The sequence below is a fragment of the Fusarium oxysporum genome, chromosome 14, assembly GCF_000149955.1.
Source record: "Fusarium oxysporum f. sp. lycopersici 4287 chromosome 14, whole genome shotgun sequence".
Taxonomy (NCBI): Eukaryota; Fungi; Ascomycota; class Sordariomycetes; order Hypocreales; family Nectriaceae; genus Fusarium; species Fusarium oxysporum.
Window position 1 is genome coordinate 146,527 of NC_030999.1, and position 25,529 is coordinate 172,055.

A 25,529-nucleotide genomic window follows, 5' to 3' on the forward strand; every position below is an offset into this window, starting at 1 on the left:
AGAGGGAGCTGCAGCTGGCTTTTCTTCGGGGATGCTGCAGCCTAAACCTAAGTCGAGGGCATCAGGCTACATACCTAGGTTTATCAAGCTAATCTAAGGTATCCTCTCATTCAGTCACTTCGCTCAATGGCCTTATGAAGCTCTGGCATTGCTCCAATCAAAAGCGCTATAACCCGGACATCTTAACTTCCCAGCCTTACCGCTAATCGCCAGGCTTCCTTGTTGTCGTTTCTGTTTCTGAAGAAGCATCAGTTCACCCATGATTTCCCGGCGCCCGTGGTAGTTCATAGAGTGGCAGCCAAATATTCAACGAACACCTGCAGTCTAAAACTTTGCTTTTCTAATTTCTGAAGATGGCTGAGGATGGCGACACTCACCACGCGATGTATGAAGCGGGCGCCTCGGCTAATATGAGCTTTAGGAGAGGAGGACGCCCCAATCATCCCGAGGCACAAGCACATCACCTAAACCCAAGCCCGTCTGTACCGGGTGCGTTTCATGGCTTCCCTGTTATAAACCTCACAGAAGATTCCGACGATGACCTGCGAGAAATTGCACCTTCACAGCCTCCCCGACAGCCGCGAGAGTCCGCTCCTGTTATTGACCTCACAGGGTTGCTTGATTCTCCGCCTGAACCGCAATACAGAGACGGTACAACAAGCCGAAGAGCTAGGATCTCCCGACTTCCCCCGTGGCTAGCCAGTGGTATATTCTCTAATAATTCGGATCATGGCAGGGACCGATCTACAGATACCTTTGACAGACGATCTGCCTCATGGAGAAGAACCAATCCCACAATTCCCACAGTACCCAACCAGCCATCAGCTGCTAGGCCGGCCCCGCCGACCAATTTTCATGAACTGTTTAGATACGGGCCATTCCATCCCTTGGCTCGGCAGCCCGATCACAAGCCCGGGACGCCTTCCCCCCGCCCACTCGAGTAGGCTTTACCCGCGATACCTGTGCCGATCCCGAGAAGGAATCTGAAAATGTCGCTATTTGTCCAGCATGTTGTAATGAGTTGGCCTATGATCCATATGATACCATGTTACACAGTCCCGGGAACACATCAAAGCGAAAACGAAAGCGAGCACCAGAGGGGCGCCGTTTCTGGGCCCTGAAGAACTGCGGTTATGTAAGTTGTCCTATCATACACCTATCACGGACAGAAAGTAACAAGAAAAGGTCTATTGTGCCGACTGCTACAATACCAGAAAGCCCGCTAAGATAAAGCGTAATGGTGCAGACTCGCGGGCTCTTGATGAGAGATCTCCTTATCTCGTAGCAGCTGATTTCGGATGCGATGTCGAAGACTGCAATACCAGGGCATCTACAGAGGACGACTGGGTTGCGATTTACCTTTGATTATATCGTGCTTGCGAACTCAATTTGGCCCACATAAGCTCTCTCCACCCCTTTGTGCCTGAGTTCGAATATAAGAAACCTTGATCGTGCACTCTCCTCACTCTACCAGTCACTAGGATGCAAGAACAAAAACCGATATTAAGTGGGAATCTGGGGTACAGTTCTATGTATCGACATTTATAACGACTGCGATCATATCGCCAAATTGGGTCTCTTGCCGCTTGCATTATGACCTGCAACATTGTCCCTTGTATGAACACATGACAATTATCTGGACAGAGATATAGAGCCATACCGCCATAATCCACTTATTTGCGATGTTGCTATTGGTAAACCTCTAGTGCAATGTTCAGGGCACCAATATTTTGAGTCTCAGAGCTGACGGCGTTGTTCTTCAGCCGCAACATGGCTAAGCCTACAAATATGAACCGTGCCATGTAAGCCAGAGCTGTCTTCCATCAGAAGCACAAGAGCTTGATTACGGCTCCATGGCGAAAGAGTATCGTTCAGCCAACTGACGCTACCACAAGCTGGGCTACAAATGTGACAGAAGCCGCCAGCCTTATTAAATGCATCTTTTGTGCTGGTGCTGGAGTCCCTGACTGCTGCAATACATCCAATACAAGGGATCTCAGTCGAATATGAGAACTGGAGATTCTAGCTTCACTGCCATGTTACAGATGTTTACCATGCCTAACAGTATACTGTAGTTATGTAATTGTTTCATTCTCTTCGACATCATGGCCATGAGCCTGATGGTCACAGAGCTTTGGGGGCCACGTGGTTGAAGATAGTTAGGGTCGCCAGAGTAGTTAATACATTATGGCAAAAGTGGGCGACTGATAAGAATAAGAGTCAATCGAGCAGGGCAAAATTTTCATTGCATATATACTGACGTGTGGTGTCTACCTTGACGATATCATGCAGCATATGCAACAAATGGAGGTAACGTGTATGATAAGCGAGTGTCACAGATAAGCGAGTGTCACAAAAATCTCAACCTCTTGACTTTAAATCGCTTTAAAACCACCATAAACCATCTAATCAATTAAAACTACTCGCTATACTCTTCTCCTGGGGTCTCAATCACTACCCGACAGGTCCTTGCATTATGCCCGGCCTTGCCGCATACACCGCAACGCCGACCACCCGGGCGCTCCGACCTTCCTCGAGCACCATTTCTAGATGATTCGGCCACTACCTGCGCATCAACATCCATCTGATCAACTACTTGCGATGCTTCCTGTACTGTCATCGCCCCTCCTTTCTGTAGTCTAGTCCTTTTTGCCCTTCGGCGCCGGCTTAGTATCTTATTTGCTTGTTCAAGATCCTTTAACCTAGCCTCTACTAAGGCTAGCCGATGTAGAGCTGCCTTTGTTGCTTTAGTACTAGACTTTAAAGCTTCAATTATTGACTCTGGGGAGCTGCTTTTATGACTTCTGATTCGCCTTTCGAGGTATTCAGATTGAGATTGAGCCTCAGTTGCTGTCTTTGGGGTCTTTGAAACCCATGGGGTCGAAGGGTTAGCAGCCTCCCCGGGAGGCGTTGGAGTCCGTAGCTGCACATCAAGCTTTGAGATTACATTTTCCGGGTTAAGAGGAGCAAGACCAGCTCCTCTAAAACCTCCCCGGATATTGCTTTCAGTAAAAGTGGCTTTAAATGCGGCATAAAAGGCCGGGAAGAACTCGGTCTTAGAAATATGGGTTATAGAGCATCTAATCAGATGCTCTATTTCTCGACCATAAGCCTGTTTTAGCGGCCCAAAGCACCCAACATCAAGGGGTTGGAGTAGGTGAGATGCATGAGCAGGCATACAGAGCGTGATAATCTTGTTCTCCTGGCAATATCTCTCGAAATCGGCCGAGTTGTGGCTTTCGTGACCATCAAGGATCAGAAGACGATACCGAGCATTTAACCGTTTAGTTGTAGATCGATCAAAGTGCTTTAGCCACTCGAGACCCAGCTCGTTATTTGTCCATCCATTTTGGCTCGTTGCAATAACCCAATCGCCTGGGAGGTCGCATTCTCGGTACCAATTCGCAAGGTGATATTGGCCTGCACCAATGATAAACGGCGCGATCGATTGGCCTTCTGCGTTAATCGCCTGGATCACAGTAATCCATTCCCGGTTTCCAGGCTGCACTGATTTTGGTCTTGCTTGCCTTTCTGAACCGGTGACAACCATTCCGGCCATAATAACGCCCATCATAAAGCCAGTCTCATCAAAGTTCCAGATATCATCTGATCGGATACCATACTTCGCGATTGTGTTCTGTACAAGCCTGAACCAGCCACGAATAATAGTCGGATCTTCGCATTTAGCTCTTTGATAGTCATATTTGCGAAATAAACGCGTCTTTAGCTCTGGTTGTCGCTTTATGAAGTTATGAGCCCAGCGCTTGCCAACAGGTGACGCGTCGCGGTCTATAAGCAGAGAATTGGCCATTTCTTCCACAAAACGCAATCGCGAGGGAAATCCTCGCGAATCTAGGTCAAGGACGAATTGAACTATTATCTGTTCCTCTAGATCAGATAGTTTCCGTGAGTTTGGGATGGAATCGCGTCGTGAATGAATGCCATGTTGACGACGATGTAAGGTACGGTAATGGACTTTATAGATAGTTGCAGCGCGTCGGATACTTAATTTGGGGTCATTTTGAAGGGCCTGAAGGGCAAGAAGAATTCTAGCTTCATCTGAGGGTTGTGACATATTTGGTGGTTGAGAAGTATCTGATCAAATGGACATGTTGTAAATTGAGGGATCTTTGTGACACTCGCTTATCTGTGACACTCGCTTATCATACACGTTAACTCTAATTACTTGAAGTTTATTTCTGATGGATACTTGCGTTATATCTAGGTTCTCATACATGAGTAACACAGACTTATATATAAATTTCTGATATCCTGTAGACCTCTAGAGAGTAAATTTCTATAGCGAGACTACAATCGCATACAGTTAACGCTGAGTCTATCGGAGGCTGTCTCTCACAAGGGGCTGTCTGTCTTTCTCTGAGATTTGGATTTGAAAGAGGCGGCCAATGCGGAAGCAGAAGATTCTGGAGCGTGTCGGGCGAGAGATCACAACCACTTCGCAGTGACTGATGCCAACCTCAGCATCGGCCTCAGAAATTAAAGGCTGGAGGGCTGCTTCGATGGAATGTCCTCGCCGTACAATTGCCATGCACATCTCCTTCTCCCTTCGATTTTCACTGTTCGTACTGTCTGTGTGGGACAACGAACGATGCATTCAGGATAGATACTGAAAGGCTTTGTTCAATGATGACAAGTGGAATACGTATGCCCATTCAAAGTACGGTATTTCGTATCTTTAGATAAGCAAGACGACGGTTTGGGTGCAGGCGGGAGGAAGAAAGTATTCACGAACAGGTGTAAGACAACACCTTTAGGCACTTTCTTGGGATCAGGGACTAATGAACGACTTTGGTGTAGCTATAGCACATGAATCCACGACCTTAAGTCTCATCATCGCTTGTACGCCATAAACACTAAGATAAAGCACGACAACCCCTTGTAGATACAATGTGTCCTACTCTTCTACCGGCTAACTGAATCTTATGCCGACGTGCTTCTCCGTGTAGCTGTACTGATATAAAAAAGCCGGATTCCAAACTACATCATCGCCATTTCCTAGCCCTCTTCCCTGCCTACTACAAGCCGAGCCAGCTCGGATATCAGTGCAGAATGGCTCATATGCTTCCGCCCTGGCTGTGTCCTTGACTGCGCTCCTGCTGCATTGTTTCCTACACAGTCTTGGCACTTTAGTTCACGGTGGATATGATAATTCAAAGACGGGAGACTGCAGTGGTGGGAGAATGTTTTGGTAAGAAATCTGTCTTTTACTACAGTTTGGATCAGTGACTAGTAAGACTGTGTAAACGCATATCGGGCAGCTCATTACTCTCGAGATCTTGAGATGCTAACTCTGATGTGAGATCGGATTACCTAACGTGTTCGCGATGCTCTTGTCTCTCACGAGTGTGTTTTCTTGCGAACGAAGCTGTTCACGCATAACCGTGCAGGGCAAGGCCAAAAATAAAACTAATGACGTTATCTATATTAGCCCGAATTGTCTTAATAATGAAAGCTGATCTCCTTATCCCTTTGCCATGATATCGTTTGAGTCATCTCACATCGCCTTTATTTGCTCATAGGAGCATACTATGAGCTAGCTTCAAACTTATTCGGAACCGGACCTTGGCAGAGCTCCTAAAAACAGCAGTATCAAAAGACAGCGTGACGACGTTCTATTCTAGAGCTTCGCCAGGGTTCGTACTACTCAGGAGCTGCAAACTACCAGTGAGTCGTTGTCAAGGCGAGGAGACGTGTTGTCTATCATCCTCCAGGGTTGGAGGTCTTTTTTGCTAACAAATGGTGAATTGTCAACTTAGCTCCCTGTTTTATGCCTTTGTCTTGGAAGTTGGGGGTTCATTGGTGTTTCCGACATCCTTCACTGGTATTCTCATGTCATTTGCTGAATTCTGCAACGCAGGCCCTATCTCATGCTCTTTTCTGTAACTTAGTTGGAAGTGAGAAGGATCTATCGATCCCCTCACAGGCCTCTATTTTCGAGGTGTTGCCCAAAAGGCTGGGTTGCGGCCCATACACATGGGCTGGCGCATCAAGAGCGCACGGCATCCCTTCTGGTCAAGAGTCAATGAACTAATCTTGAGGCTCTTCACCAGTGACAGAATTTCATCTGGGAACTTGTCCCTGGTGAAGCAGCCGGGGAATCTTTCGGTCAATACGTCGATTGTAACCAAGAGGAGGGGATATTCATCCAGAGTTTGCGGAAGCTCTGAATGCGGCCAGTAACTCTCATATATCCGTCTGGCCAACTTTTGAACCATTGCGACATACACTCTACAGGGGACCTCTGGGAGGCCAAGTAGAGTATCGCGCCAAAAACTTGCGATAGTTTCTACTTCCAGCGGCGTTGGCGATGCGGCTTTAGCTTGAGTTGTTCTGTCCGTGCCGGGGTTGATATAGCTGATACGGATGTAATCTAAAGTGCGAATTTCGGGTTGATGTAAGTTTTGTAGATTCTCAACTGACGCAATGAGCTTCTGGTACTCCACTGCTTCACGTGTGAACTCCAGCCTCCACGACGACAAATTTACTCCCTTTCGCAGTGCTTTTACCTCGAGGTGCTTGGCGAGTGCTGGATGATTGGCTTCAATAGCAGTGACCACATTCCTTTCCGAAACACCGTAGAAGCCTATAAAATAGTCCGTCAGACTATGGCTCCCTCGGATGATTGAAACATCCAGGGCGTTCAGTTGCCAGTCGTAAAAGCCAAGCTCCCAGCACCAAGCTACACGCTTCCAAGATGAGTAAAGGACCGTGCGGTAGCGGCGGTGACCCTCCTCGTGGTCCAGGTCCTCCAAGACATCGATAATCTCACAGTCTTTTAAACCAAGGGCGAGAAGGGTACCGAATTTGGGTTTAGGATAGCAGTGGGTCTGTTGAGATGGAAAAAGACGTTTGATTGTGGACTGAATTCCACATCGTAAGGTTGTATTAACTCTGGCCAGAGGAACCAGGCTGGACAAGTCAAGGAGCAATACTTGCTTAAAGATCATATCTTGGAGCTCTTTTGGCAAATGTAAAAGTGGGCTTGTATGAGGTCTGGCCATTTTAGTGAGGTCGCAGTATTAGGCAAGCCCTTCAAAGGCAGAAACTTCAAAGGGAGGGAAGAAAATAAAGAAGTGACCAAATTCTTTTCCCATATTCAGGTTGTTAGTCTTTATATCTACATGAAAACCCTCCGGCACTTCCCAATCCGGGACCAGTTCCCATGTCTTTTTACATTTCCAAAGTGGAGAAAGCAGGAGATGGATTGGCATTTAGTTAGTGGTTCGAGCCAATTTATCCTTACCAAGGCAAACTACCTGCTCGGCTGAAGGCAGCAGATTTGAATCCGAGGACCCTGACAAACTCCTCTTTGTTCTTCTCTTCTTCAACCAGTCATCTTGAGTTACTACAGGCATCAGCTAATTAGTTAAGGTGATTACAAAAATGAATCCAATCTGACAGATTGGCTTTTCATCATAACGCATCACATTATGGATGCATTGACCATGAAGTAGAACTGACCAAACCGCAAATCCACAATCAAGTCCTCAGCCTTATATAGTTTGATCAAAGATAGAAGGAACGGTCCTGTCAATCATCGAACTTCTGAACACGTCTTTGGTGCTAGCGATTTTAACCGAGTTCGCCGTCAGCCTGATCGTAGATGTGGAATCAGTATGATTACGATATAGCCCTGCCCATATCGCCCCAAGAATGCTTGTTACTTTAATGTTTAAGCCTAATGGATGTTCAAAAGAACACAACGCAGCATAGTACGGAAGAAAGAAGTAACAGAGAAACAAAAAAGCAAAGTTATATTTCAAGCTGGTACTGTAAACTCGCTGTCGTACTTATTTACTCTGTGAAACTGATGAGATCGGACACACCTTGCGAACCATTGAGTTTCTGGACTTGGCATGGAAAATTCATACAACATGTATAGAATCCTTCTCTGTACAATAGATTGGTTATTTCTTTTGATAAACAGAGACTTGGTTATATGAACATCCTTTTCCCAAGCTCACATGTTGGTGGGCTTGTTATAACGACCATGTGCCTCCCTCGTACGATAATACTGTATGGCAACAAATTTATCTCTTAATCATTGTTTGATTTTACCAAAAGCTCTACTAATTTAGGACCTGAACTCTCAACCTCGGCAGAATTTCCCTTTGTCAGTCGCAAAGGGTTGATGATTCCGGCCAGGTGCAATTTTGTTGGTACGTAAGAAGACAAGGAACTGGTGAAAATACTCTAGAAGGGCAATTTAAACGGAATACTGGGGTTATCGGGAACCATATGAAAGAGATAAGTCAGCTTATACTGCTGGAAAACCCTTCCTGCGAGGTTTTAACAATGGCATGGCTCCAGCACTCTGACCCCCTTTACACCTGAGGACATTCACAGTTTTCGCGATGCTCATGTAGATATACCGTATGGGCATTGCTGAGGTGTCTGGTGCCTCAAAGTCTCTCCATAGTCCTAGCAGCGGCTTATTTTCGATTGGAAATATTCCTGTCATGGTGGCGGTGCTCAGCCGTGGACTCCTGACTTAATCTCGGGGCGCAAGCCCAGGACTTACCTTTCGGACAGTGAGACCTGCAGGGTTCACGAAAAACCAACCAATTACTATTTTACAGCAGGGATTAGTTAACTCAGTGACTTTAGGGGATCAGGAAGCCGTATGCGGATAGGCCACTGGGTTAGGCAGCTCCGGGAATCTCCTCATATATCGTCTTGGCATGGGTTTTAGTGCAGGCCTTCCTTGACATTATAGTAAGTTCGCTGTATGTGACACCAAAAAAAGGAAGTGGACAGTCTAAGTGCCAAGGATCGTCGCTTTGATGCCCCCTCTTCTTCTCTTCCACTTTCCGAACAACCGCAAGCGTGAGCCTCGACTTAAGGCTAGGGGATAATTTAATGTTGAGTTAAATATATTAGCGTGGTATCTTCTTTGAGTTATGAAAGACCGATGATGTTGGGATCCGCTATCTATTCATCTGGCATTATGAGGAGCCCCCTTGCCATGCTTGGATAAGAAATCTCTGGCGATAGCGCACTGTTCTGCCTGATCACTATCGTATCCTGGCACTTACAGGGGTGATATCCAGCCAACTTACCAGGCCCGGCCCGGCGCTTAGCGGCCTGGCCTTATTTCATTCAGGTTTGTCCCACACTTCTCTCTCGCCAGCTTATCGTACAACTCCACTATACACGATCTATTCTTTTCAGGTCAAATCTGTGTCTAGGAAGTGGAAACAATTAGCATAGCTTTATTATCAGTAATACTCTCCCGAACGAACTATTGCTGTAAGTAACATAACTTCCCCGATCACCCAATTGTTAAAAGATGTTCCCCTCCTCCGCCCCTCAACGACCTGTGTTCGTCTTCGAAACCGTTAGCTGATGTTGATCAACACTTCAGGGCGTTCCTTTTGCACCGAGAAACCAACTATACTATGCTTAAGCGGTTAGAACTGAAGCCTTCCTAGATTCTCTGTGCCAGGTAATCCACTCTTCCCACTCCCAGCATGTAGCAAATCTTAGCGTGTTGATATCGTTACTAACATTCTCTACCAAAAGAGTGCAATAGGGTAACGATTCAAAATCTGATAACAGTGTTTCTCATTCAAGCAAGTACTGTTGCTCTCATGGCGTACTCTCAACAAGGCGATTCCTACTTTGTTGAGTCCGATGAACCTCACCACACAATCATGGCCCGAGAAGCAGCACGCATGATAGCCCGCCGACGGCAAGATATAATCGGCGTTGAGCTCTCGCGATTGGTGGGATATGAGTACCTTGAGGACATCATGCAGCACATGCGACAAATGGAGGTATGATGCGACACATTGACACCCATCCCATATCTTGTGCTTACAACGTCTAGGACGAGACTCTACCAGATGTTTCCCTCATTGATATGCAGAAAGATATCCAGTGGCCCATGCGACCCTACTTGATCGACTTCCTCATCGAGGCCCATGCTGCCTTTGGCCTCCTCCCCGAAACTCTCTTCCTCACTGTTAACCTCCTCGATCGATACTGCTCTAAGCGAGTAGTGTATAAGCAACACTACCAGCTGGTTGGATGCGCTGCTCTACTCATCGCTGCGAAGTATTGTGACAAGAAGGACCGCGTTCCTCAGATTCACGAACTCAACAACATGTGCTGCGGACTCTATGAAGCTGGCATGTTCACTGAGATGGAGATGCATGTAGTAAACACCCTCGATTGGGCCATTGGCCCCACCACCGTCGGCTTTTCGCAACTAATGGTAGCCGAGGAGGGTGATGATCAGGAGGTTGCCCACGTGGCTACCTACCTCTGTGAGATCGCCTTATACCATCGCGATTTCGTTTCCACCAAGCCTTCCGTTATGGCTCGATCATCTCTCTCTCTCGCGCGAGCTATCCTTGGCCGCCCAGAAATTAATAACAGAGGTTGGGGCCAGACAGAGAACGTTACCTTGAATACCTTGGCGTATTACCTTCATCAAACCTCGCCCACACTTGCGTACAAGTACTCAACAACAGGTTTTTCTCGGGTATCACAGAAGCTGGCCAGATTCATGGCTGAACAAGCTGCGATGACCGTCGGAGCTGCCAACCCTGCTACTCCCCTAGCTGAACCCGTTAACAAGCACACGAGCAACATTTTCAGGGCTCCACAAAAAGGACACAGCACGATGGGGTTCAATGGGTACTCAACGCCCCCGATTACCTCTGATAGCAACTCATTGATGGGCAACCACAACATGGCAAAGGAATCTTATGACCTACCTCCTCAATGCCAGGTCACACCAATACCCCCTAACCATGCGGCACTATATGGTCAGGCCCAATACGTCGTATACAGTAACCAGCATGGCATGAACCAATAATGCTCTTCATGACTATTGAATCGACGATTCGACCTTCAACGTTTGCCCATGTACATCATCGTGGCTTCTACACTATCTCTGCTACATTCTATTACTATTCCGATCATTGCAAAACAGAACATGACTGCGTGCTGATTTAGGCAAGGCCATTGTAAGGATTACGCTGCACACTACGTATTTAAGCACAAGTTCACATATACGTTAGCATAGAATAAGCTACTCAAAATCTAGATCAGCTATACGCAACTCGAAAGCTTTAGTTACTATAACATACATCCTACTGCGCTTGAAAAATGGGCATTGCCTGGCAAAGAATAATCCATCTTAGGCACGAAATCTATCTCTTGATACCACGTAAGAAGAGACGGTATAGGTTGAGGAACATGATGAGAAGGTATCGTTGGTTCGCACAACATAGTTTCTATCCCATAGCCTTTCACAGAGCCCAACTGAACCTTGATAAGGCACCCTTTACAGGTTAAGCTATGAGTACAGGGATGAGTACCCTGTGACGGCGTTCCTCTGTCAGATAGTCTACTACAACAATGACCAAAACCTATACGCAAGATGGTAGCTACTCCTCCAATTCCGGCCGCTGTCGAAGGGTGAGTCAATGGGTGACTTACAGAGGGTATTACGTGTGGCGGAAAATCAAAAACCATCGAAGATTTCGTTCGCTGGCGGAGTCTCGTCGGCATCCCGACACATTTGGCCTAGAGGTAGACGTCAATACAACCCTACGAGCAAATGCTCTCGCCAATGCCACTGCCACTGCACCAAAGATGGCCCCAGACAGTGCGAGGGTTTGATCTTGTTGCCGTCTGGGCGCACCGTCATTAACACGCTAATCTGTTGGGAGAGGATAGCCGCGACCAGGGTTAATCAGGTTACCGAGACCGTTTGAACTCGACTGGTGTCATTGCTCCATATGTCTGATCCATCACCGAATCATCAATCATCCGGCGGCATGTCCCGAGATAGACTCGCCGTGATGTGATCAACAACTCTGTATTTGACTCTATTCACCAACTCATCCTCATCTATCCGCAACTTCGTGGCATGGACCTCACTAATCAACTCGCCCATGTCCTGCCAGACTTCTGAGTGCCTAAGTTCGAATGCTCCTCCAGCTCTCTGACCCTCTCACACGTCAATCCAGCCAACCAGCCAACGACCCGAACTCTTCTTCGAAGCCTTGAGGCTTCCTCTCGGACTCAATCAATCGCTCGCGCAGATCTGTGATCTCTTGCTTGAGGTCGTTGTTCTCGTCCCGAAGCGCATATATCTTTACTACATGGTACTGTCAAGTAGTCTTGTCGTTGTATGCAGGATCATGAGACTACTCAAGCCCAATATTCCTTTGTTATACAGAGCTATTGAACTTGGGAGCACCTCGGCTCCTGGTCTAGTCCCATTTCGGCAGCTAGTAGCTACCACAGTCAGGTGCTCTAACAGAGCCCAAGTAGCTGTACAATACAAGCGATGGAGATTTAATAGTCAGTTATACTTATGATGCTTACTCGAAAGTTTCCTTCCTCCGTAGAAGCCTTTACATTAGCCGCACATAAACTTCAAATAGCGTTTAGGGTGCCGGACCATGGGTCCATTTCCAGCGATGACGGATCGCTTGAACGATCAAGATGTGTATCCGGAGACAGAAGGCACATTCGTAGACCTAAAATCCAAATTACGAAGGGTCGGAAGTCTATCGAAAGCTACTCGAAATGAGATGGTACGGTCAGACAGTTCGTAGCACTACTCGTTGCTGAGACCACTAACGAGATCATAAGTTCTTACTGGCGGCATACATGAAATGACTTTGATTGCGAATTGTCGACTCCCGGATCTCTTTAATCTGTCTGTCATCCAGAGCGAGGCAAGGGACATGGTTAAATCAGAAGTGGCCAAGAACGAACAGACCGCGCTTAAAAGGCGTCGTCGAAAGTCAGTTGCCTGACAGTCAGAGAGCGTCTGAGTGGGTTAGCATTACGATTGTGCTACAGGGTAAGCTGTATTTGCCGATTGGATCATCGTCTAGGGCTAGCGTACGCTTGGCCAGGCTAGGGGAACAGCGATCCGAACAGCCAAGCCAGCAACTCGTCATCGTTTGTTCTGGTCAATCTGCCGTTTTAAAGGGAACACATGCTCTTGCAGCGACTTCAAAAGACTCTTGGACTTGCGCGCTACAAGTTTGGAGTACGGGCTATGCCAGATTTGCTTAGAAATCGTGGCTGGGGGCCCCAGTTCCAGGCAAGCATGGACCTAGTGCACAGCCAAGGTTACAGTCATTGGGTCGAGTCACTACATTCTTTCGTCCCTCGCTTCTGTCCATGGTAAAACCATCTTCTACAGGCAGCCTTGCAGACAGCCTTGGTTCTATAATGGCTATATATCTTCTCTCAACCTTCGCTCCCCATTACCTCAAAGTCAGCATTTCTGCATAGTCGCAGCTCTCGCGTTGCGCAGTCCAGCCCGCCCCAGCCTGTAGAGATACGAGCTAGGCAAAGCCACGCTGAATCATCGACTCTTCTTTCCTTCTTTCATTTGTTAGATCTTTACAGACAGCAGGCGAGGGAAATAAGAGAAGAAGACACCTTCCCGGACTAGGGAACATCAACATCACCATCGCCAACGATGAATCACTATCACCTTAACTGGAGGTTCTGCTTTGATGCTGTGGCCGCTCAGGTGGCCTTGATATACATTACGCAGTACCTATCACTCTTCCCCCACCTCCGATTCCAAGCGAGTCCATTTATGATGCCGGTGTTGTCGATAATGATTGGCTTGCGGCTCTTAGAATATATCTCGCACGCCGCTCCTCTCACCGAAGAACCTGTCATCGCAAACGGACCACAGCAGCTATCGCTAGTCTGCCTTTCTATTCTTCGGTGCTAGATAATTTAGTACTAGGCCACCTTCTATGGGACAAATTTCAAGTTCGATTCTTGGATCGGTGGTGTTGGAAGTTTTTGCGTCATATCAAAGAGGCCTATGACTACACCTTGAAGCACCTCTACACTACCGCTCATATCGACAAAGAGAGCGAACTACCGTTTGTTGTAGATTACATAGTCATGGCTGCAAGGCATGACCAAGTGGGAAAGGAGGACTTCCTGAGAGAAAAAGGCAGGAGAAATAGAAATAATAAATTTAGATCCTGCATCTTTAGCGTACTATATATGTCCTTACTTCTCTCAGATAAGTATCTATATCACGGTTTCCCGTAGACTGCCCTTGCTAACTGTCTAGATGTAGATTTTCGTCAAGGCCACGGTCTTCAAAGATTGTGCGCAAGGCAGCCAGTTGTTGAAAACCGCCGCCCGCTACCATTACATACCACCAATGTTGAAATTCCAAGGAGCAACAATATCCTGGACAGAGTTTCATGAGATGCGTCGCTTTACTGACTATAATTACCAGCAATGCGAGGCCACGGTCGACCTGTGCTGCGTCGTTGATATGCTTCCAAGCATGCCCCTTGGCGTGGTAATATGTGTTGTTTATATTGCGCAGTAGTGCTAGGTGAAAATATATATTTTATGAAACTTGATTTTTCATTAGTGAGATGAGAGTTCTTCTTAGGTTTATATCTCTAAATGATTTCATCTAGGACTTTAAACTTTAAATCTAGGACTTTCAGACTGTTAGTCTGAATCCTGAAGGGAAGGGGGATCCCTGGATTTTCCAACAGATCTGGGCTGTGCTCACAACCATGGAAGGCCGTGACGCAAGAATGGAGGTATTGGAGAATAGAATCGACGTCCGAAAGAAGGCATGGAAAAGCTCCAAGAGCGCCTTGCACTTCTAGAAACGCAGAAAGGCTATGAGAGACGTGTGGAGAGCCAGACTGCTGAGGACGCCGCCGAGTTAGTGGACGTCGATCTCGAATGGATGGGTGACTCGGCAGGATGTCGACGAGTTGAAGATGAAGGCCGATGCTGTTGAAAGAGGCCATGTGGTGGACACAGTTGAGAACGATGTCCTTGAATACGCGATGGTACGTCTCTAGGGCGACTGCTGACGCAGTAATTCGCTGTCAGCTTCCGTATACAAGGTCCGATCCGACTAGGCATTCTTTTGACGGCTGATATGGATCAACAACTAACGTTATGGCCGGAACCAGTACATCCTCACCATTCTTCCATAGTAGAAGACGATACTCTCCTAAGAGCAAGAGCTAGAAGCCACCAACTGCATAGGCCAAGGTGTTGCTTAGCGTTGGTCGGATGATTGGATCAACAGCCAGTATGCGAGCACTCATTGTCCCACTAATTTGACAATGCTCCTTGTGACAATAAGTGGTTTGTACATCAACAACACGAATACAGTTTAGACATATCAAGCCACCTTTTAAACCTCTGTCAGCTAAAAAGGACAGATAGGGTTATACTCGGCTCACAGTCCATCGGACACGACGTCGTATTGGCTGGCAATCATCCAAACCTCACAACAGGAGAGGTAGAGATAGTAAAGAAAGGCAAGGACCAAGAAACCAATACCAGGCTGCAATCCACGTGGTCTAGCATCACTGTCTTTTAGATCGCTGTTACGATCGAGCTGGGCCGACAGGTATGATATGTCATGTAATCGGTTCACTCGATCCTGGGAGATAAACGAAACGTGTTTGCATTTATATGCGTTTATTTGCAATGAATTAATATTGCCCTTGCGCGCCTTGCTACATCCTATGTTCCGGAGAACTCACCGGCGAGCTTCATGTCAAGTTTCTCGTCCTGCGTGCAAAGGGAAATGCTCCTGCCGAGAAGCACGACGTGTTGGGACTGCAGGAGATGGCCCAACGCTCTTTTCGAATCATTTTCAACTGCGGCGGTCGTTTCGGCAAGGATTTTGCACAGGCTTGTGAGTTTCCATACACGGCAACAATCGATTCCGATAGAGGGCTGCGCGATGCCGTTGTTCAGTCTCTCCATAAAAGTCTTCGAGCCCTTGATGAAGAGCATATTGAGTGTGCGATGCGTCTGCTGCCGGATCTTCCGAATGATCTTCTGTTATATGGCCATGGCAAGGAGATGAGGAAGGAGAAAGATAGACACTCTAGACCATCTTGGACGAATAGGCCAAAGGCTGATTGAAAGCCTTTGCGAAATTTCTCTTACCAGACTACTCTAATATGCGCAGTAAGAGGTTGAAATAAGGATTATTAAATAGGCGAGTATATAAAGCCAGTCTTTTTTCTACCTAACTATGTCTATTTCGCGGATGTCATACTGACTGCATCATCGCATTTAGCCAACATTCGTTACCTATTAATCTCCGTCTTCTTATTGCTATACGCGAGGCTCAAGATGTTGGGATGTGAGAAAGCCCAGACGGCGGCCATGTTGAAGCTCCCCTCCACTACGGTGCAGGATTGTACATGCGAGACGCCGCACCTAAAAACACGGTCAGTTCTCCCCGGCTCCGAGGTGATGAAGATGGAGTCTCGCAGCACGTGTACCTGGTACTCCGTCAGGGAGTCGCGCGGGAGCTGCATATAAAAGAGTGTATTCCATTTGACCACTGCTAGAATTATCTAGCATTTTCTGAAACTCTCTGGATGGCCCCCTTGTGATTCTGTAGAGACTTGTGTTTGGCCCTGTTCGGGACTGGGGAACTTGGGGTGGCATTTCCTCCCTAACCCTGACCTATATGGGACCGCGTACTCTGGAATTTATATTTTGGCAACAATACCAGGGTCAACATGAAAACAATTATCTGAGAGGTACAACGGCGGTATTTAATCCAGTTTAGCAAGATCCAATTCCCCAAGCGCTTTCGTATGCCTGATGAGGTACTCTTCTAGCTCATCCTCCCGGCATCCCACCCTCGCGGGGGTGAACCTCTTCAGCAGAGGAAGAGTGACATATCGGAGGGAATTAGACTAGGGCTAATACAACGGGCATTTTGAGTAATTAATCGGATGGAAGTATTGACTCCTCCAACTTGTAGCTTACAAGCTGCTACAGTATAAAGAATGAATGGTGTAATGCTGAACGTGGGTCAGAAGTGGCAGAGCATCGACCGTGCGTTACAGGAGATTTTCCCAAGTCATGGAGAAGGGAGAAAGACCCTGAAGCTCTTCCTGCAGGGGAGCGTAGTTTTGCTTTTGGCCCTGAAGAAGAGGCATACTGGGAACTGTTCGACAGCTACGATTGGTTCTGAGTGGATGACGTGGAAGACATTGATTTGTCTCCAAACTTAAAATCTAAGTTTCTAGGGCGTGATAGTAACCTAGCCACTTTCTTGTGCTTGGATTGATACCGGAAAAGTCACAGTCCAGTCCATCCGAGCCTCCTCCGCCCGTCAAAACCGTGCACTGGCGAGGCTGTACTGCAATGGAGCGGATCTCAACACCCTTTCATATTCAGCATATTCGCATTGGATACTCAAAACAATCTAAGAACTCCGTGTAACATATTCCTTCTTCACTGGCCTGTCGTGGAGGCATCCTGTAGGTTCCACTCATCAGGACTGGATTCAGGATCGATAGTCCCTTCCACAAAATCATTTGCGTCCCGCTCCCCATTGTTTCCATCACTATCGCCTTATCGAAAATAGGACGTCAGGCCCTTCGTGTATGACCATTGACGCGTAGTCGAGAGTTGAAGGGGCTTGGTCAATCGAGTGGAGAACCACCTAGTTTTGACTTTGCGATACTGCAGAAGACATACTCGCTTCTCGATAAAGGTGGGCCGCAGTTCATCGCTCTGACTATTCTGAACGAGTCGAGTATTGGTTAATATTTCAATACCGACAATAATGTAGATCTTCCCGCCGCTGAGAGCAGCCTTTTCAATCCACTTTCTTGTGTCTGTGAGACTAACTGCCTTGTCAAACCATGCATCGGAATTATCAAGGTAATAACCATTTTTGACATCAGCTGGTACTACATGGGTCCGGCCGTCAAGACGCTTAGAAACTTCTATAGATGTCGAAGACGTCAGCGCCGACCCAAATCCCGTTTTGCTGTTCTGCCGGTTGATGGTGGAAGCAGAGACTTGCGTCTCAATGACGTTAGGTTCATCTGTTGTAGGATCATAATAACCCTCGAGTGGGTATTTGATGTTTCTGATAAATCTACCCACTCTGACGGAATCAGGTGAGGGTGAGAGGAAAAATGAAGATGGAGTAACTGTCACACCCATACTGAGAAGATTGTTTGGGGGACGAAAAGCGAGAGGATGGTTTGGTATCCCAATTGTGTGGGCATACAAGTAAAGATTATCTGATATGGTATGACCCCTTCTGCCAAACTGCTTATAAATGGCATCGATTACTCATACATGATTACATTACGCAAGATTTTCTAGTAGTCTTCTGAGGAGGCCGCCTGGGGTGGCAGTGAGCTGCACGACTCGGCGAGGCAAAGTATGAGCCGCCACCATAACAGAGAATTTAGCTTTGTGGCTCATCCGTACGGGCATCATCTGTAGATCTAAAAATACCGCTCATTGCAAGGGCCAACATGTCATGTGCGCAACGGGGCTAATTAGGCAGCAATAAAGTAACTATGATCCACACAACAACATCATGATGAACGACCCTAACTTAGTTAGTCAGTGACGAAACAAAAAAGTCGATAAACCTTAAACATGTGACTACCAAGATGGAAATCGAGGCATTTATCGAAGGGACTGGCGTCAATACACGCTGGATCCATAATCATTTGTCAGAGCTTTCAATCGGCACATATAAAAGATATATTCAAACTGGACATCAGCGAAGCCATAGACCAGGCGAAAGGGTGTATCTATCTAGCAAACGACAGTCATCCGTTACCTATGCAATGGTTGAATGACCTTGGAGCCTTCCTTGCGAGGCGGTATGAATGGACGGTAGAGATAAACGATCTGGAAGAAGCAATCGAGATAGCACAGCAAGCTGTGAAATTGACGTCCAACGGCTACCCAGACCTGGCAGTCGCATTAAATAATCTTGGAAACATACTTGAGAGTCGATATGGACGACTGGGGGACCCGAGGAGCTTATCAAAAGCGATCAAAGCAGCAAGGCGAGCTCTAGAATTGATACAAGATGTCCATCCAGACCGAATATCTGGCCTGACCAGCCTGGCAAACAAGCTTGGTCGCCGGTATGAAAGGACTGGAGACATGACAGATCTAGAAGAGGCGATCCATAGAGCGGCACTAGCTCTAGAATAAGCGCCAAATGGCCATCCTGGCTGCTCTGGCAATCAGAATAGCCTTGGAAACATGCTTCAGGATCAATATGAACGGACTGGAGATGACACAAGCTTCGTCGGCGGTATGGACGGACAGGAGAAATGAGAGACCTGGAAGAGGCATCAGCCATTCTGCTCGAAGCTTGGTCCTGTTCGATTACAGCACCATTCCAGCGCATCATCGCTGCGGCTAAATGTCTCCTATTACTTGTTACACAGATCAGAGTTCCTCTTGTCAGCAAATAGATTAATCGAGGCTCTTGATTGCCTTGAGACAGGCCGTGCTATCATCAGTCAGCTTCTGGATGACCGCAGCGATCTTTCCCATTTCATCAGGATCATTCCCAGCGGGCCAATCGGTATCAGAATCTCGTGAATGAAGTGAATGCTACGACTTGCCAGACGACTCTCGACTTCCTTGAAGCGTCTTTACGAAAGCGACGACAAGAAGCGGCAGCAGAGTTTAGATAAGTACAAGGATCTGGAGCGAATTGCGAAGCTCCACTCACCTCCTGCCTTTGCCGGGCTCATCCCGGATGAGCATGAATTGACTTTGACCCTCCCACGGCTGCGCAGCCTTTCAAGGCCATACCGAGCCCTGGAGAGGCAATCTCATCATCGCCATGCTTATCTGATCGTGGCGAGTGCATGCTGCTGGAAGCGAAGTTGGGTCTGCTTCTCATCCTCGTGTCTGTGTTCAAGCAGTCTATTCCTGTGTCTGTAAGACCAGAGAGATGTGATACTTATATCCTATTTCACTGATTTCTTCTGTGATATGAGTTAGTTGACATGCTGTGAGCGTTGCGTCGTAGCAATTTACTACTGCATTGAAAATAAGCTCGCCCCGCTACAGCAATACCGTTTAGTCGTCATATTAATTGCGCACTATCGTCTCTAGATCATGGCATTTTAATGCTTAGCCAACATGATGGTAAACACTTAGTAGGGCACAAGTTCAGGAATAATTTTGTCCCTGTGCCTCACCCACTGGATTATTCTTAAAAGTCATGGGTCGAGGCATAGTGATAACAACTAGAAACAGGGCAAACATAAGCATGGGAGGCGGTGTTTTGGCAAAACAGTTACAAATAATAACCCACAAGATACATCTAATGGCGATACCTAGTTGTTGGAGCTTTGCCGCTAGGACAGGGATAAATAGCTGGCCATCATGTGTGTAGAGGTTTATGTTATGCTATGTATATCTTTCGTCCAGGGGGCTGTAAGCCCCCAAGGTCCGTCTATACGCGGCTGTACTTTTCTGCAGTAGAAGATGTGATCAGGTGCTTTGCGTCGGCCACATGAGCAGACCAGACGTGCGTCATTATGGTTGAACCTTTCGTGGTATGCAGCGAAGTCACCGTGGAGGGATCTCGCTGCCAGCAGATGGTACAAGGCTGCACGTAGGATCAACAGCTCCGGCGGATAGCCTTGAACGCAAAGAACCACTCTGCGAGAACGTAAGTGACCAGGTAGCTGACAGTACCCCCACCCAGTGCGCTCTTAACGCCATGGGAAAGACTTCGTGGAATTTCTTGCCATTTCACTTGTACCCGTAGATCAAGACTCCATCAGCTATTAGGATAATTAAGCGATTTGGTTTACTGGCTCAGGAGCAAGTTGAAGCAAACGATACGTTGAAGGCAGGACCAACAGCAGCACAAGAATAACATGAAGTGTTTTGCGCAAATGCGAGTACATATTGTACCGTAAATCCGAGAATGGATCTGATATTCCTGCCGCAATTGCGTGCATTCGGTTTTCCCGCATGCTCCCTTTAGCACTTGATGCAGGAAAGAAATGCGCAATTGCGTAGTGCGTCAATCATCAGCCGTTTCAAACACTTTAAAACTCATTTCCCGGCAGAGCTTTATCCTTTGGTAGAATCATATCCTTCATCATTTGTTTTCCAAGTGATACAGGCACTCAAAATATATCACTATCACTACCGCTATCGCCGTCTTGCTTTATTGTCATGAGTTCTCTCTTCAAATGGAACATCGTCTCCCCTACTCTGAATTCAAGAGAGATGCAGGTGACGGTCCCCTTGATACTCAAGCCATGCACATCGGGGTATCGGAAGGAGCAACGACGGAGGATAATCCAAGCCACTCCCATTGCGGCATCAAACGAAAATCGGCCAACGATAAGAATGGCAATGACGGAAACGAACGAAAGCCAAAGGCCCAACGTGCCAACAGGTCTTTAGAAACTTCAGTGCTTCCCTGCCCATATTTCAAGCATAACCCCGGCAAATACGTTCAGCGCAAGTGGAAGAGCTGTGCATTTCCCGGCTATGAAACTATACGTCGACTAAAGCAAGTATACGTTCACGCGTGGACGAACAACAAGAGATCTGACTGGCAGTAACAGGGAACATATGTGTCGCAAACACTTGTTGCCCGAGTACCAGTGTGAGCGATGTCACGAAGATCTCAAATCAGTCAAGGAACTTGAGGAGCATTCAAAGCAAATGCCGGTGTGTACTCCCAGCATCAAGAAGCACGACGGTCTGACCCAAGAGCAGGTGAAAAGCATGAGAAATAAAAATGGCACAAGGAATAAGACCAAGAAGGAAGATTGTAATGACATTTACGGTATTGCCTTTCCGCATGACAAGAATGCGCCTAGTCCTTGTATGCCAGCTTTGCGCTTGCCCTCCCTTCTCCCAACTAAAACTAACAGAGTTAAATTAGATGTCCGTGATAGTGACGAAGATGCGGCGGGTATGGAGATCAATCTACCCCAAGAGTATAGACGTTTCTTAGGAAGGGAACTGCCGCAGCTGATAACAGGAGAACTAAGCAGAATTGGATGCCCAAAGTCTGACACAGTCCGAGACGAGGTTCAGCGGTATTTGGAAGCGCTGAATCCTCAATTACTTGCTCTCTTTCTGGATCAATAGATCACGAACCACAAAGCTTACCAATGCGACCGACCGCAAGTCTGCGGCAGGTGTGCGCCTGAAGGTCACCATCACAGCAGAAACTGTCAGAAGCTCTATCCGTCACAACATGAATAACGTGTTCTGATTGTCTCAAATGAATGCAAGAAAACAAGGGTCGGTACACGAAAGTCTGATGAGCGACAAGAAATATTCAGGATGCAACCGTGTTGACCATTCAAGAACCCGAAGCATGACGGATCCAAGGAAAGCTGTTGACAGTGTCGATGGGTATCGCGGATCAGTCAGGATGGTGTCGCCGGCTGAGAAAGGCGGATGAGTGATCCAGAGTATGCTTTGAGCGAACAAAGAAGTGGAGGCGGAGCAAGTTGTCAGTAGAGTGTCTAGATGTGACGGTAGCGGATATTCGGCTGCCAGAGCGCCTGGTCTTCATGGCATCTGTCTACGTACCGGGTGGAGATGCCCAAACTCTGAGGGACATGTGCAGCAAACTTGGTAGGGCTATCACGGAAGTGAGGCGAAGTCCAGGAAGAATGGTAGATGTGGTGATTACTGGCGCCTTCAACCGTCACGACCAGATGTGGGGAGGAGACGACATAACAGCGGCAAGGCAGGGTGAGGTGAATCCGATCATCGATTTGATAAACCACTTCATGCTTCGGAGCCTTCTCCGGTGTGGCACAAAGACATGTCAAAGAGGAGACTACGAAACAACGCTTGGCTTGATTCTTGCTTCCGAGGAGTTTGCGAATGTGAACATCAAATGTGAAATACATGGTACGGAACATGGATCAGATCATTGCACGATAGAGACGGTGTTCTAACTCTCAGCTCCAGCGCCGAAACAAAAAACAAGGCTTCTGTTGAATAACGCGCCCTGGAAGGATTCTGAATGCCGTTCCCCATGTGCGGCTGTTGAAGTTTCGCCAAACTGCAGTGAAATAGCAAAGCCGGCCTATATATATATATTCCCAATCGGATGCATTTCCACAACTTAAGATCACTTCAGGGTGTTCTCACATCTAGGAATGGGATTGGCCTGAGGATGGGCCAAATGAGCTGCTTGCTGACTTTTATCAAAGACCTTGTTTCTAAAAAAGCAATATCTTAGAATGGGAATCCGCAAGTACAATTGTAAGAAACGCAATAAACCTCGTCATCACCTATGCCCAGAAGGAAGCTTGACAGCTTCTCCTTGCAAGTCCACACTCAAAAGTCGTTTAGAACAAACACCTTTCGACCCGCCATACCCTTGCCCATCCTTTCCGAAGTGGCAACTTAATCGCTCTTCGTAGACAATTACTAAAGGAACACTGCACTTTCTAGTTCTTTGCAAGAGAAGCTATCCCCGGTTATCAGCTCCTTCGGGCTCGCCCTTCGCCAGTTCGGACTTCAGCCAGTAAAGCGATAACTACTGACGTCAGTTCAAGCCTTCTTACGCCTCTAGTTTGCGACTTGTGGTCTGCAATCGACTTGACATCTGGGCCAACCTTTTCTCTTTCGCAACTCCAGAATGATGCCCAACTTCGCACTCCTACTAGCCACACTCGTCTCATCGGCGGTTGCTTCCGTTATCGACGTAGCCCTCCATATCATTCCCAGTAAAGAAGAGTCCAGTTCTGACCAGCATGAGCTATACAAACGTCGTGGTGGGGGCAAAGGTGGGTGGCGCGGCTGGAGTAGCAGTAGATGAGGCTCAGCAGGTCCATCGAGTAACAGCGGCAGCTCTCAGGGTTGAGGTCTCCAGCCTAGCTTTTGTGGCGGACAATACTACCCCGGTGGCTCGACAACATCTTATAATGCCGGCGCCGCGAGCCCTGGAGGAATTACGCCCTATATGATAGATGGTGCCGCTCTTACGTTCTAGCCCGGCACGTGGCTCTACGGTGCGTACGTGTATCTATACAATCATGCTCACCAATACTACAACGGGACCAGCAATAAGGGCGAGGAGTGCTGCCTTCTATGTGGATGTTTGCGATACGAGCGCTGCGCATGCGACGACAACAACAGCATCCAATATTCAACGAGTTCATCGGAAACGGTCGCTATGATGCACTCAATAAGTTCACTGTCACTGTCGCAGGGGTTAACGGTTTCGTGGCTATTCTTATCGGTGAAACTCTGTCCAACAATACGGACCTCCCCGACGACAAAGCGTCAGGTAGTGCTACTACACGACGCATCGTTGGGACTTCGCATTACGTGCTCGTAACGGTTACAGTTATAGCTGCAGCCTTTGTCGCGTGGAGGGAATCTGGTTTGACACAGAAACTTTGCAAGGGACAGCATCTACGGTCCCCTGTTTGTATTATCATGACTTTTCTATGCATGTTGTAGCCATGGAGCTGATGAGGCCCTTGATGTTTATCAGATAGAGAGCTAGGACAAAGGGGACGATGGATGGCATCTCACTCCAATATGATGTTCGCACCAGCAATTGATGGAAATACCCCTGGTATAGATTCAGAAGCACTACCTCACATCTGGGACCAAGCGTGTACTGTACTTCCATAGAATGATTAACAAGAAATTCGCTATCGAAACCAGGTTTGAGGATGGGATGGACGTCTATATCTGAGATAACTGGCGATAAAGAGCCCAAATAGTGAAACACAAATGTTCAAATCCTTTGCAACCAAAAGTATAAAAAACTAAGATGTCTATAAAACCAGTGGCTATAATGATCCAGCATTCCTCCCAAACATAAGAAAAGCAACATAAACTCCAAGCCAGCTTAATCTCCACTGATATTGCACTCACTAACCCTCCAAAATGATGAACAGTTTCGTAGTGGTAGAAGAAAGAGATAGACTACTAGGAACAAGTCTTGAGAGTACTTGAAGCACCAATGTGCGAACATGGAAGTGCCCTACCAGAAGAGCAGACATTGAGCTCATATGGGCGCGTCCTATTACTCGGCGTTGTTCTTTGCCTGTTACCCAGGTTTATCTTGACATTATACTTTTCGGGAACCTCGAATTGGCGAGTTTCTTCATTCCAGAGAAGCCAGTTACCTGAGAATGCAAAATTGTATCCAAGAGACAGAATGCGGCACTCGCCCTCTTCTGAGACAGACGGTAACTCAAAATACTTCCCAAGTTCGTCTATTTTGTCATTACTGAACCATCCGTTGGGGAAATAGTCCTCGACGTAGACTAGGCCTCGCATGGCAAAATCCTCGGGTAACGGGTGCGGGAGCTGGTCCTTTTCCGGCAGGCGGAAGAGGCCATGGATCTCATACCCAGGCTGGCGGGAAATCAAGAGGGTGCTCAGCATAATGGAAGTTAGTTTCCGGGGATACGCGTCCTCCAAGTGGGAAATAGCCGCTGATGAAGGCCAGAATGGAATGCACGAAGGGCAACGTATTGGTGTCTTCCCGGCGGCGAAGGACTTGCGAAATCGTCCGGGTTGCAAAGTCAAGCGCAAGCTTGAATATCTCATAAGGGGTAGCCTCGGAGATTGTGCTCCCATCCATAGTGATGTCAGTCTCTTCGGGCTTTTTGGACATGGCCCGCATAAGAGTTGTTAGGTTTTGAATTGGCATCAGTGTTGGATGATTGGGCATTGTCATTTTTCTCCGACTTTCATGCTTC

The 25,529-nt window shown here is 47.3% G+C and overlaps 9 protein-coding genes across 10 annotated transcripts; 6 read left to right on the forward strand and 3 right to left on the reverse strand.

Moving 5' to 3' along the window:
* Positions 1-353: 353 nt before the first annotated feature.
* Positions 354-1,365, forward strand: FOXG_14154 (uncharacterized protein; the record flags this gene model as incomplete). The annotated part of the gene is made up of 3 exons (XM_018394220.1): positions 354-806; positions 869-1,135; positions 1,186-1,365. 3 exons carry the CDS (start codon positions 354-356, stop codon positions 1,363-1,365), a joined length of 900 nt encoding a protein of 299 aa, XP_018253786.1.
* A 4,583-nt stretch (positions 1,366-5,948) lies between these two features.
* On the reverse strand, positions 5,949-7,022 carry FOXG_14155 (uncharacterized protein; the record flags this gene model as incomplete). Its single annotated transcript, XM_018394221.1, has 1 exon — positions 5,949-7,022. One exon carries the CDS (start codon positions 7,020-7,022, stop codon positions 5,949-5,951), a length of 1,074 nt encoding a protein of 357 aa, XP_018253787.1.
* A 2,652-nt stretch (positions 7,023-9,674) lies between these two features.
* Positions 9,675-10,843, forward strand: FOXG_14156 (uncharacterized protein; the record flags this gene model as incomplete). The annotated part of the gene is made up of 2 exons (XM_018394222.1): positions 9,675-9,797; positions 9,851-10,843. 2 exons carry the CDS (start codon positions 9,675-9,677, stop codon positions 10,841-10,843), a joined length of 1,116 nt encoding a protein of 371 aa, XP_018253788.1.
* Positions 10,844-14,771: 3,928 nt separating this feature from the next.
* On the forward strand, positions 14,772-15,939 carry FOXG_14157 (uncharacterized protein; the record flags this gene model as incomplete). The annotated part of the gene is made up of 2 exons (XM_018394223.1): positions 14,772-14,843; positions 15,559-15,939. The coding sequence occupies 2 exons, from the start codon at positions 14,772-14,774 to the stop codon at positions 15,937-15,939; spliced, it is 453 nt and encodes a 150-aa protein (XP_018253789.1).
* A 1,070-nt stretch (positions 15,940-17,009) lies between these two features.
* On the reverse strand, positions 17,010-18,104 carry FOXG_21461 (uncharacterized protein). 2 transcript variants are annotated; one of them, XM_018401801.1, is made up of 2 exons: positions 17,671-18,057; positions 17,014-17,562 (listed from the first exon to the last, which is right to left on the reverse strand). In XM_018401801.1, the coding sequence occupies exons 1-2, from the start codon at positions 17,989-17,991 to the stop codon at positions 17,392-17,394; spliced, it is 492 nt and encodes a 163-aa protein (XP_018253791.1). In that variant the 5' UTR covers positions 17,992-18,057; the 3' UTR covers positions 17,014-17,391. The 2 variants fall into 2 exon arrangements, with proteins under 2 accessions (XP_018253790.1, XP_018253791.1); XM_018401800.1 differs by having other exon boundaries at positions 17,010-18,104.
* Positions 18,105-19,015: 911 nt separating this feature from the next.
* FOXG_14158 (uncharacterized protein) lies at positions 19,016-19,404 on the forward strand (the record flags this gene model as incomplete). Its single annotated transcript, XM_018394224.1, has 2 exons — positions 19,016-19,111; positions 19,192-19,404. The coding sequence occupies 2 exons, from the start codon at positions 19,016-19,018 to the stop codon at positions 19,402-19,404; spliced, it is 309 nt and encodes a 102-aa protein (XP_018253792.1).
* A 1,516-nt stretch (positions 19,405-20,920) lies between these two features.
* FOXG_21462 (uncharacterized protein) lies at positions 20,921-22,710 on the forward strand. The gene is made up of 4 exons (XM_018401802.1): positions 20,921-21,346; positions 21,402-21,507; positions 21,556-21,664; positions 21,725-22,710. The coding sequence occupies exons 1-4, from the start codon at positions 21,021-21,023 to the stop codon at positions 21,931-21,933; spliced, it is 750 nt and encodes a 249-aa protein (XP_018253793.1). The 5' UTR covers positions 20,921-21,020; the 3' UTR covers positions 21,934-22,710.
* Positions 22,711-23,755: 1,045 nt separating this feature from the next.
* Positions 23,756-24,450, forward strand: FOXG_21463 (uncharacterized protein). The gene has a single exon (XM_018401803.1). The coding sequence runs from the start codon at positions 23,899-23,901 to the stop codon at positions 24,271-24,273; it is 375 nt and encodes a 124-aa protein (XP_018253794.1). The 5' UTR covers positions 23,756-23,898; the 3' UTR covers positions 24,274-24,450.
* Positions 24,451-24,750: 300 nt separating this feature from the next.
* FOXG_21464 (uncharacterized protein) lies at positions 24,751-25,444 on the reverse strand (the record flags this gene model as incomplete). The annotated part of the gene is made up of 2 exons (XM_018401804.1): positions 24,751-25,182; positions 25,238-25,444. 2 exons carry the CDS (start codon positions 25,442-25,444, stop codon positions 24,751-24,753), a joined length of 639 nt encoding a protein of 212 aa, XP_018253795.1.
* Between the last annotated feature and the right edge of the window lie 85 nt (positions 25,445-25,529).